Source organism: Centruroides sculpturatus, unplaced genomic scaffold, assembly GCF_000671375.1.
Source record: "Centruroides sculpturatus isolate CEXI.00-Female unplaced genomic scaffold, Cexi_2.0 scaffold817, whole genome shotgun sequence".
In the NCBI taxonomy this organism is placed as follows: domain Eukaryota; kingdom Metazoa; phylum Arthropoda; class Arachnida; order Scorpiones; family Buthidae; genus Centruroides; species Centruroides sculpturatus.
In genome coordinates, this window is record NW_019385002.1 from 276,294 (window position 1) to 290,022 (window position 13,729).

General features: G+C 25.9%; 1 protein-coding gene across 1 annotated transcript in view; it reads right to left on the reverse strand.

Moving 5' to 3' along the window:
* Window positions 1–13,729, reverse strand: part of LOC111633245 (Down syndrome cell adhesion molecule-like protein Dscam2) — a 162,198-nt gene that overhangs the window by 85,767 nt on the left and 62,702 nt on the right. The window contains exons 3-4 of the mRNA XM_023377781.1: window positions 2,371–2,594; window positions 1,477–1,800 (exon numbers count right to left, since the gene is read on the reverse strand). Of these exons, the coding sequence (XP_023233549.1) occupies window positions 1,477–1,800; window positions 2,371–2,422 (376 nt within the window). The 5' untranslated portion in view covers window positions 2,423–2,594. The remainder of the gene's footprint in view (window positions 1–1,476; window positions 1,801–2,370; window positions 2,595–13,729) is intronic.

Here is a 13,729-nt window from a genome sequence, read left to right on the forward strand (position 1 = left end):
GTGAAAGGCGAAGATATACACCGCATATCTTATATATATATATATCTTTATAAAATGTATTTTAAAAGGTTTCATCTTTATATATCTTTAATAATAACTGCTTAATATAAAAATGGATCTTTACATAATTTATCACTCTTGAAAGTTACTTGAAAAAGGATTATATAATAATATTTTTTAAAGCTATTTTGGTACTTACTGAATTCAAATAAAGTAATTAAATGGCTTAAGACAAAAGCAAACACGAGAGTTTGGAAAGCATTTTAAATTAATGAATCAATTATTATTATTGTATTTAGGAAAAGCTACTAACTTATTTTACGACATAATTTTATGTAAAGCTTTATTGTTACTACATCAGCATATAGATTTCCATAAATCTAGGTAATATCAAGCACCGATTAATCTGAATTAATGCTCAAACGATGTTATTTACGTCAGAGATGATTTAGAATGCCGTTTTTTGACTACTAATGCATTTCTTATGTGATAATTTTATCAGATTATGATCGATAATCAATCAAGAAAAGCTCTTTTTGCATATGTGAATCGATACCGATTTATAGTAAGAATATTTTCTACTTTAATGCAAACTTGGTGATAAATTTTGTTTTAGATAAAAATCTCTCAAACATCTCTCCATAAAATATATATAATCATTAAATTCTTTTATATGTAAATGAAAAAAAGTATAAATATTTATAACATTACATTACATTAAAGTTTATAAACTTTAAAATACATTTTTATCAACACCCTTTATGATATCTAATGTACAAATTGTCCTACTCTTTACATTTAATAACTTCTCCGTTGTATTAATGTAATAATAAATTGTAAAATAATTAAATTAAAGAATGGTTTGCATTGTGATTTAAATTAATAATATATGTAATTATATTGATAAAGCTGGATTATAATTGTTTTATAAGAGTTTAGAGTGAGGTCAACAACACTGAGCTTCAAACCTGGGCAATCTGTACTAACTCAACAAATTTCATTAATAACTAAAGTCATTTCTGTACCATTCAGTAAATCGATTCGACATTCCATAACAGAACATTTCGTTTGGAATTATCACTTTGGTCTCTTTTTATTTTAAAAAGGAAAAAAATTAAAAACTGAAAACTCTTTAATGATAATTATTAAATTAATCAAAATTTATTAATCCAATTTTAACGAAACGTTTAAAAAATGCCGATTAACGACTTGTTAATGTGTTCAAATTTGTTTTATGATTTTATAATCGCTTTTTTTAAATGTAATTTATTAATCTTATAAGCATATTTCGATAAAATTTTTATCTCATTATATCATATTAGAAAGTTAAGTTATTAGATTAATTAATTGATGTATAAATCACAAAAACGTCCCATATGACAGTTTTTTTCCCTGGAATTTATAAGTTAATCTCTTCTGATGAAAAAAATGCAGGTTTTTTTAAAACTTCATTATGCAATTAATTGTTATACTTACTTCCTCTGACGTGTACATCCCTACTAGCAATGCTACCAAAAACATTGGAAGCGACACAATAATATACAGTGGCGTGTACATCTTGTCTGTACTGTTCTGGTTGGAACTGATTGAACACGAGGGAGCCATCGGGCCTAACGTGACGTAGATCAGGTACATCAGTGACGACACTACCATCACGAGACTTCCAGGTGAGCGTGGGAGCAGGTTCTCCATGTGCAGAACATGGTATTACAGTTCCTGTTGTATTATAGAAATCTATATTTTGAGAAGGCTCAACTGAAAAGGCTAATGCTCTTCCTTGTTGATTTTTCGCTAAACATTCTAGAATTTCATTAAAAAAATTGTAATTAGTAATGCAAAACTTTTAAATAAAATTACTTATTAAATAATACATATATATATANTCTTTAAAAATTCTAATGCCAAATAATATTTTCCAAACTGGAAGTTGTTTGAAGAGATAAACATGTTTATTTTGTTTTGATTTTCTTTTTCACTTTTTAAACAACTGTTTCTAAAGAAAAAAAATATACATTGTTTGCTTTTATTTTGTTTGCAACTATTCAAAACTTTTTAATCTATATTTTATTTCATGTTTCCTTTTTCAAAATAAAATTTACAGTGCAACAAGTACATTTAGCAAATATTAAATTATTTCATTTTTATATTCTTTTAAAGAGAAATTTTAAATTATAAATATTTAATAAAATTATTATTTACGTTTAAAAAAACCCTTAATGATACAAAAATAAATATTTAAACAGTTAAATATAATTAAATTTTATGTTTTAAAAGTAAGAAATTATTTATAGGAAAAATGAAATTTAATTTGAAGACGATAAGTATTAATTTTTTTTTTGAAGGAAAAAGTAAAAAAATGTTTGCTCTTACCTGAAACATAAAACACAAAAATGTGCAGAACGACATTTATAGCACTTTCCATTAGTTGTTGTATATTATCCTCACGCCTGTTCAGGTATAACTTGAGTGAGTTTAACGCTAGAGACTCGCCACATCGCCGAACGATCTTTAACTGGCTTACTAGTTGTGGTGAAAGGCGAAGATATACACCGCTCTACAGCACGCCTGCGCACTATCTGCAGCACACTGCTTTCCTGTAAAGAGGTATGTCCCGGTAAATTACACTTTGTGAAATTATACGCCGTGTGTAATACATAATTTCATTGTAAAAACATTAAAAATTTATTGTCAAATTGATTAGCTTTTATTATAGAATTTAATTGAGAAAAATAGAAAAAAATTAAATTACTACACATTCTTCTAATTGTCGTACAGATATTTATACACAATATATCATTTTTTATTATATTGTTTTATTGTTTCTTAATTAGATTTAGAACTGTATGAAATTTGATTTGTTCCTCATGAACTTTTGACTGGCGATCAATGAATCTTCCGGTTATGATTGAGAAAAACCTTGCAGCTAAATCTCTTATTTTCTATTTTCATCAGAGTGAGTGAACAACTGTAGGCTCTAAGGAGATGGCCACAATTACTTTACAAAGGCGTTGACCGTATAAGAGGAATACTGTATGGGAAATCGTTACTTTGTTTGCATAAATTGGATGCCTATTTAAGCTTGAAATTCAAAATCAGATTGAGCCAAAGAAAAAAAAATTAAAATAAAATAAAATAAGGAGAAGAAAAGTAATTTTTAGTGAAAGTTTACCTTCGGCTATATCTACGCCAATGAAGAAAAATAACCTAGAAAGTCTCAGAATAAATGATGCACTTATCATCAAAAATATTTGAATTCAATCAATAAACCTTCGACTTTCTGACTATTCAATCGTGCTTTAATAAATCTTATAAATTGAATAGGATTAAGCTTTTATTTATTAAATTTTTATCCTAATATATTTTTCTTTTTACTCATGCATATAAAATTTTACTGATTTTTCTTTTCCTGTATTACACATCGTCCTAAATATACGAAAATTATTTCTTACCTACAATTTGAATTTATTAAATTAATAAAATATAATTTATTTTCTATATTTAGACATTAGAATATAGTAATTTTTATATATTTAGATTAAAACAATAAAATTTAATATATGATTAAATTATTAATTAATTTAAAAATCATAATTTTATATAACATATCTTTTAAGATGGAAAATCTCGTATTAAATTTATGGAGTTTTTGCACTATAAGTTTCTTTTTTTGTAGAATATAAGATAAATAAATAAAAATTGTTGACAGACTTTCACAAATAAGCAAAGATTGTTACTTGGGATTTTCACTTTATGTCAACATCTTTAGTTTTTATTTTAAAATAATAACAATAATAGAAACTTTATAGTAATGAGCTGCGACCTTTATACCAATTTCAAATGTATTTTATTTTAAAAAACTCATTTAGTTATTTTAGTTTAAGAAATAAAAATATTTTACACTCTTCGAGATATCATTAAATAAAAATTTTGTTTGTCATATTCGTCTATAACATCAAAATAAATAAATAATTTTTATCGAAAGCATTTGATTCTTACAGAAAACACAAATACAAGATATTTTGACTATTTTTTTTTAAATTTCTTAATATTTGTAACATTCCTTTGATATAGATTTTTATACAATTTTTTTATTTGAATAATTATTTTTATAGAGTAAAGACTTTTAACAGTGATAAATGAAAAAATATCAGAGTTATCTTCTTCTTGAATTGACTTGTTGATATAGTCTGTAAATTAATTAAACTTTTAAACTAAAACTTTATGTTGTTGTGAAATTTTAAAGTTTTATATAAAAACATTTTCACATAAATTAAAAATATTGCTCTTCATTTATTTATTATTATAAGATTGATGGACTTTATTATTAATTAACTATAAGCAAAAGTTTACTGCCTGTAAATTTGAAAATTCATTAATATATTTTACATACGAAAACTACAATTTAAGCATGAGATATACTTAAATTTAATTCACTTTTTACTAATTAACTTAAGAAATTCTTTTTATTTTTATTTATTGCAAGCTTTCGTTTTAAGTTTTAAGTGTTAACATAATGAAGAAAATGTTAATACTCTCATTATTTATTAAACAGATAACGCTTTCAATAAAATATTTTTTCTTTACAGAAACTTAAAGCACGTCTAGACTAAATTATTCTTTAAGTTCATTTATATATGTTAATAAACAGGAAACTATAAAGAAAATAAATCATTAAACAATTACTGTCTAAAAAATTTATTAATCATTTTTTCTTAGTTGTAATTTCAAGAAAAAGTTAAACATGAGAAAACGGGGGAAAATCATATATAAAAAAATTAAAAAATTGGCTTGTATCAGCAGAGCATCTAGCATTTCATTTTATTCTTAAATTTTCCATTATATCAAGATTATGGTGTATATTTTTACAGCGGATAACATCAAATATGAATTACTAATCCTCGTGGGGATAATCTACAGTGCCAAAATGATAATCATTATTCTCAATCATAAATTATGTAAGAAAGGGAAAGCTTATGAATGCAGACATTTATACACGTGATCAATCATGCTGTTTATTAAATTATTTAACATAGAAAATATTATTTACTTTATTAAACACGAAAAGTTGAAGTTATAAGGCCGGCATAGAAGAATAAAAAAGATTTGAGATGCTTTTATTAAAAATTTATGAAACGATTCACATAAAACATTAGTTTTCACGAAATGTTTGCACGGTATCAAGATTTTTATCCTGTCTTATTTATCAATCTTTGAAAGTTGACAGGTTTAAATGCCAAGATCGTAAGTAACCCTTTGGACATTACTCTGGGGACGGGCAATGACTTTCTGTCAAATATACGTATGGCTGAGTTATATCAATGAGATCCATTCCCTGAAGGAGTCGGTCTCATTAAGTTGGTGGCCACTCTGCTTGCCCCTTACCTTCCTGTGAACGAATTCAAGCGAAGATTGTTATCTGCCAAGTTCAGGAACGACAAAGGCCGATAGGTTGACTTGACGCTGGCACATTATCGATTGATTCTGCTGCGCAATTATCGTTCAAAGGGGGACCTTTAAAGTCTAGAGATAGTATCACTCGCACTCAATCGCAGTTTCTTTTTCTCTTTCCAATTTTTCTTTATTTTACCTCCCCTTTGCTTTTTCTTTTTTTCCTTTTTTTTTCAATCTTCAAAATCTCATTTGAATTTATCGAGTGAATTACTGGAAAGTAGAATTTTCTATTGTTTACTGGTTTTATCTAAAATAACTCTATTACCTTCTTAAAATAGAAAGTTTTATCTACCTCTCTCTTTCTCTCTCTGTCTCTCCCTTCTATCTCCTTCCTACATACATACATACATATATATACAAAAATACAACTCTCCATTAAATACTTGGTGATTTAATTAATATAATTATAATAGAATTTTTTTCTTAAATGAGAAAAATGTAGAGATAAATGGAATTTTAGTTTCTGATTTAATAACGAAAAAAGTACTGTAGTAGTGCTCACAAAACAGAAATGAGTCGAGAGCGTAATTAAGAAATGTTGTTCGCGATGAAAAGTGTAGCAGCTGTTTAATCAAACACCCATAAAATTACATACCAGCTAATGTGTTTTACAATTTAATTATAAATCGTAATATGTGCTTACAATTTTGACTACGAATTAAAATTTTCGAAAACAATATTTTAATTGATAAAAATAATAAATATATATCTTTCAGTTTATCATAAAGTTAAATTTTAAATAGTTAATCAATTTTATAAGTGTGTAAAAGATAAATAAATAAATAATTATGAATTTTTAAAATATCATTTATACTTTTTTCTTAGAAAAAATTATTTATAATGAAGATAAATTATTAAACAATTACTCTCTATAAAATTTATTAAATATTTTTTCTTAACTTAATTCATAATTTTATAAAAAGTATATTATTACCTTAAACTTAAAAAAAGAAAAAAGTTAAATAGAAAAAAGTTGACCTGTATCGTATAACTTATTATTTTATCTTTAAATTTGCTTATAAAAACTATTAGCAAACAAAATTCGATGAAATTTGATCATAAAAAAATTGAATAAATTTATACTTAATTAAACTGTCAAGAATAAAATCAAGGTTTGTCAATTAATAATTCATATCAGTGCATAAACATAATTTAAGATTAGATAACCTTCAGTAAACGTTCAGTGAAATATGTTACACAGAAGGAATAGAAAATATTTTATTAATTAAACTCAGCCCCGAAACAAGGTATTATGAAACAGCTCGTTATTAACGACTTCTCTTACTCTATATTCATTGCAAACTTTTCAGTTTTGACATAAAAGTTGTAATGGGATATTAGTGTACATATAGTTGATACTAAATGTTGACACAGCAGCAATGCGGTTGCTCTCCAGTGTATACTTAAACAGTTTGACGATAGCTGACATTAAGTTGACAAGCAACGTGATGTACTCCAACTAAACAAACCTTCCATTTCCTTATACAAAATTTTCAAAATATTTGAAACTAACTCAGTGTTTACGATCCAAACCAAAGGCAGGTAGATCACGGCTCTAAAATTGACATTATCTAAAATCTCACAGGGTCTTTTGCCGCACGATTCCAATACCACACATTCCATCTCTTCAACCATAACTGCCCCTCTAGGCTCAAGTCAGCTCGATTACACGAAGCACGTGAAATACGACAGGCCTCTGGCTATTGCTACATCCTCAGCTCCTACATTTCTCATTCGATAGCAATGCCTGGATTTCTACACAATCCGCTCACCTAAATCACGTTTTTCATCAGCTTTTTATGGTTGTGTAAGCACACTACTGACTTTTACTAGACTCTGGGTTTACTAGTGAAACATAATATACGCAGGAAGTTCACTTTTTTTCAGGTAGGAAAGTTCGAGTTGCCTCTACGCCGTTTTACATTATATAAGCTATACTCTAAAACCTATACTGAATACTGAAGAAATTACATTCCGTGCGTCGTTCTGGATTCTCAATAATAAAACTGCTGACTCTTTCGTAACGGCATGAATAATCAGATTTAAAAAAAGAGATCGTGTCTTTTTTCCTCTTTGGAGTTTTTCTTAACATTTACTTGATTGAATAAAAAATAAATAAGACTGTTTGAAGTTTCCAAACAACAAATTTCTAATAAAAGAATTATTCCACATATTGCGAACAGTTATATTGGATACAACGTTATATAACATCCAATATCTCTCTCGAGCAATATCACACAATTCTGCTTTATTGCCACCGCAAGACACTGTTTGATTTATTAGTTTATAAGTTACTATATTATAAATATATATTTATAAATAAATATAATTTAATATAAGTTAAGCCATCAACTTTTATAATTATTCATCAATTTATTAAGATTTACGTCCTCTTCATGTTTTTATAACCTTCCGAACCACATTCGATTTTATTTTACAATACACTTTATATTTAGATTAACTTGACGTTTGATATTATATTCTCCAATTGTCTCGCTTTATATTGCTGTTTAATAAAGTATAAAATGTTTAAATTAAATTCTATATTTGAAAACTAATATAAATTTCAGTACTGCAGAATACACAAGTCACTGAAAGTAAGAGACGAAGGATATTGTATATTTGATAATTATATACTGACATTTTACAGTTTTCTAATATTTACATGGAAAATTTTTCCTTGACGAATATTAAAATCAATATTCTATTCAATTAAAAATAAATTTCCGATAATTTAAACAAATTTTAAATGTACATTTTAATTACAATTATCGAAAAACGTGTGTTTAGTGTGTTATATCGATTCAGGATATGGAAGAGCAATTTAATATAATTAATTTAATTTTAAAAATATTTAAAATAATNTATTTTACACTCTTCGAGATATCATTAAATAAAAATTTTGTTTGTCATATTCGTCTATAACATCAAAATAAATAAATAATTTTTATCGAAAGCATTTGATTCTTACAGAAAACACAAATACAAGATATTTTGACTATTTTTTTTTAAATTAACTTTTCATAACTTTAATGTATATGTAAATACATGTAAATATTTTTTTTATTTTATCCTTTGTTGCATTATTTATTTTCCAGATAACAAAAGAAAAAAGAATAAGGAAAAAAATGTATTTTAGAAAGTTTTAAAATTACTTTAGTTAAAATTTAGAATTTTCATTGATGAAATATCCTGGTAGCTGTGTCAAACTTGTCGTTTTACACGCAGTACATGTCTTTTAAAGTGTCCTTGAATATTTATTACAGAAGGTTTGAAACTCTGAGATGATGTAAAGTGTAATTTATTGATCGAAAACCGCGTTTATGAAGTATACAACCAGTTGAAGACTTCGTTAATCCTAATAAACACTCCCTACTACTAGAAAGTTAAATTACATAAAAACAAGAAGTTGACACCACTTGAATACCCTCATCTAGAAATTAATGGATAATTAATAATTTAGAAAAATCAATCAAAATCAATTTTTTAATTGGAAATTTTCATATAAAATCATTAAAGTATTCTACTAAATTAAACTTTTAATACCTCTTAATTAAACTTTAGGTGGATAATAATGCTAAATGGATTTTTAAATTTCGTGGAATGTGTAATTGAAAGCAATTATACTATTTCAATAAAGAATTTTGCAAGAAATTTGTGGTGGTATAAGATCGATATGTCTTTATGAGCGAAAGTAATATCATCACCTCGGAAGTCTTAGCTAATTTCATTTGAATTTTAACTCATTAGTAACATCTCACTTTCAAAGAATATTCCTCAGAGGTTTGCTAAGGACATCGACCACAAAACTGATGCTGTACAGAAGATTTAATTTCCTAGACTTGTTGACGGCATGTTACGGTATGTCAGCTGCTGAGAAAACCCAATAAGAAGATCTACGTTACACAGTTAAACAAAGTTTGCCTGCAGGCTGTTCTGCCGCCAAAGTACTTCACATTCCTTACGAGTAAGACGTCGGTACAAGGCAAGTATTTGCAGCACATGGAATGTATGAAGCAAGCAAAAGTCAGTCAAAGAGATCTTTGGAATGTTTCGAAAGGGAGGAAACAAACTGGATAAGATTGGATTTCAATCTTTATATAGGAAAAAAATTTTTTTCTGGAGAAAAAATTTTGACATGCTGACATTTTCTGTTTTCATTTAGTTCAATTTATAAATCGCTGTCATTTGTATGTAATATATCGATATTCAATCATGCAAATTGTTTCTAAGAATGACTTCGAATATCACATTTAAGTTAATTGGAAATCTTTATGTCATAAATCAAAAGTAATGGCTATCGTTTTAGTTTGTAAAAGAGAATAAGGGGAGAATTTGAAAGAAAAAGTAAATTACCTTTTCAAAGAACAGTTTTTAGTTCTATGCTCTTGCAGAACAATGTGTGTAGCTGGACGTGCGATACATGTTAAGGAAAAGTTGTTATCATCGTCGAAGAAAGAAGTGATGATTCTGCTTGGCTTCCTTACATAATTGTGTCTTTCTGTGTACGTTATCTCTCGGGTCCTTCTCACTCTCTATCCAAAAGATTTTCACACCTGAACGGACTCGAAGCACCTAACGCAGTATGACAGCCCGAAAAATGGCAGCACATACTTCTACATGTCATTTCCAGCAAGGCACGTAAAGGAATTGCAGTTTAGAAGTAGCCTGTCATTGTTTGGTTCTCTTAATCAGCACGCTACGCTAATGAGTTGTTACACATTAACGCAGCGATGTGAAGATATTATGGAATAGCGTAAAAACTAAGTAAAAGTCTGCCAATTCATATTTGCGTAAAGATGTAGTTAAGTCATTTGAGCATTTAATTTATTCAAAATCTGAATAAAATTATTAATTTTTATGCGAATTACAGTAATTTTTCCTTTTTTTTTCTTCATAAGTAATTCCGAATTTTATTACAATATTAATCTATATTTTTAAACAATAACGATGTATAGAAAAGATCTTAACAATTATGTTTCTTTATGAAACTATTTTAGAATGAAGAAAATATATTTATTAATGATTTTGTAATTTTATTGTATTCAATGTGCAAATTAACAATTTTCTAACATCGCGTAAATTAATATAAGGATTTTAAATTATACGTTATTAATTTAATTTCAAGTGCACATCTATTTGCTTTGTAAATATTTTATCAAAATTTTTAAAATTTTTATTGTATAAAAATATAGAGAAAGATATGTATTTTTATATTGGAAAATTGTTACTTATGTTAACTCGACCAGTTCAAAAATAGGTTCAATTCAGGTGAAAAATAATAATAAAGAAAAAATCTGAGCTGTTTGAGAAGTGAAAAACAAATAAAATTTACAAGAAAAATTATATAGTAAAATTATATTTAATTCTAGAATAAAATACTAATTACTTTTGATAATTTTATTACTTACATTCAGTAATTACTAATCAATAGTTTAATAATTAAAGTCTTTCGTTAATTGTATAGGTTACATTTTCTTCATCCAGCTTAGGTCAAAGGTATTATGTTCCTTGATAGATTCCGGAAACAATAAACGCACAAATGATAAATCAACAAGACAACTATTGGGCAATTTTCAAAAGGATCAATAATAATTCCAGCGGTGAGTGTGAAGGATATATTGTTAAAAGTTAAAGGATACATTTTAACAATATCTCCAGCTTCTAATAAACTAGCATACAACTAGATCTAGGGAAGTTGCAATAAGATTCTGGTTTTGACAGAAAAATGAAAGGTAGTGGAACTTAGATGACAAAATAAGCAACGTTCTTTTTTACCATTTTTTTCGTCTAAGACAGTGAAGAAGTGTCACAAAAACTGCCTTAATAAGGATAAAGTTGGATAGTCTACTATTTGTTTACAGTTAAAAGTAACTTTCTGAAAATTTCCAGAATAATTATTTAATCTTTAAATTTTAAAACAAGTTCTTAATATATGAAAATTAATTATTGAGAGTTTTTAGATAATACACGAGCATATCTAGCAGGAAATGTAGGTCTATAAATACACCTATACAGAATAATTTATATTGGAAACCTTAATTTGACTTCAGATAAGATATTGCAAAAAGGATGAAAAACAAAGTAAGAAAATAGGCAATTAATGACACTAAATAGCATTTTCTATAATGATTTATAACCTCATATACAATAGATAATGATCACTAAAGGAAAAAAGTGTTAACGGACTTCAGGGTATATGTAAATATTATAAACAAAAGGAAAACAAATCTAGGAGAAATTTATTCGTCGCAATCAAGATTTTCAAGTATTGAGTTTATGAATTTGAAATTACATATTGAAATCTAAACATAAAATAACTAATGATCGCGATGCTGGTAAAATTTTACTTTAGAATCATATTTTACTAGCCAAAGAATTTGATCATTTATATTAGTTATTCTATAAGGATCAACAGATTTGTTACAACTGCAATTGACATTGAATTTATTTGTAGTTATGTCCTCATTCTGTCTTGAAACTTTCACTAAAGAAGTACGTTCTTATCTAAGTAAATGTGAATTTTCTTTAGAATTGCTAGATTTCAATGTAGTTAGACCACACCCTTTAGTTATAACAAGAAATAATCTAAGGAAAAAAAAGTTTCTTATTGAAGAAATTTTTTAGATAAGAAAAGGCTTGTTTTTTTAGTTATAAATTTAGTTATTTTTATCAAGGAGTAAAGTAAATTAAGATATTCATTTTATTTTTAACTTATTTTTATCTCAGCATTTAAAAAATGAAATAAAAATTGTCGATATTTTCTTTATGTTTACAATTCTAGACGAATAATTTTTGTACATAAAATTCCTTCTCTAAAGTTATAAACTTTAAATTTGGAAAGGATACAACGTAAAAGTTAGAAAATATTCTGTGTTAGTAAATATTCGTGAGTGTTGGTAAATATTTCAAAACTTCTCCTATGGTCATCGAATTCAGAATTTTTCTCCAGAGTTCTAAACTTTAAATTTAGGAAAGATATAACATCACTGTTAGTAAATAAATAAGAAATATTGGGCAATTTTCTTATTTAATGTAAATATAAAAACAAATAAAAGGAGAATGAAATGATGATATTTATACTGATGATTCCGTTTAGACTCTATAAACGATCTTGCAAAAAATTGATATTCATAAGAATTTTATAAGTCAAATGATTATAAAATTCATCATATATTTGATATCTTTTAGTTTAAAAAAAATTAAATTAAATCTTCAAAATCATCAGATACAGTTTAATTAATTTGGGAATTTATTCACATTTTTATTTACAGTTTAATTAAGAAATATTTTAATTTTTATCTGAAACCAAACATAACTTTTGCAGCTCGAATTTATATAAACTATAATGGAAAACTGATTACTCATAAACGTTCCAAACACTGAATAAATATCAAAAAACATTTCTAATAATATCAATCAAAATATTTTTTGATAGAATTTTCTTTTAATAGATTCTTGCTTTGTCAGTCTTTCTTTTGTCACCCTGTTTTTTCTATCAAAAATTCCTCCCATAAAAGTTGATCTGTAACTTCTAGTATTCGCATTTCTTTCTATTTATTCTTAGTTCTATTTCTTTGGACAGTGTAAGACATTTTTAAGATGACACTAATGCTTCGTTTATTTTTATGATATAAAAATAACATCAAAAATAGTGCAGGAAAACCTAAAACCAAGCTTCGATATTCTAGCTATGATTTTCTAAAATGAAAAAGTTTTTCTGAAAAAATTATTCTTTCTCAACGTTTTAATGAATATTATTATACTATTTTTTAAATTTTTGTTATTTATTTATTTTAGCATTAGTTTGTAAAATTATACTGAAACTTTTACTTTTCTTTCAATGAAAGTTGAACAATTTTAAACGAAAACTGAAAATCAGTAAAATTACTTAATAATTTATTTATCGATATTAAATTTGTTGCAAAATTAAAATAAAGGAATAAAATCAAATTTATTAAAATATTTTAAATGATATTTTCGTGTATAAAAACTGCTACCAACAGATTAACAAAGTAAGTTTACATTAACTAAATTTAAAACAATTAATTTAATTTAATCTAAATATATTGTCAATTTTTTTTATAATTTTAAACATATTTTGCTTTCAAGAACGATGAAAAATTTAACTTAAAAAAAATTATCTGCCAAAAACTTCTGAAATATATTCTTTTCAGTATACTATACGTCAAATGTATCTTTGATGTTATGATACCACAGCTTATTTTTCTCAACTGATATAAGAATATTTGAATATGAAATGTAAAAAGTGTAGTGG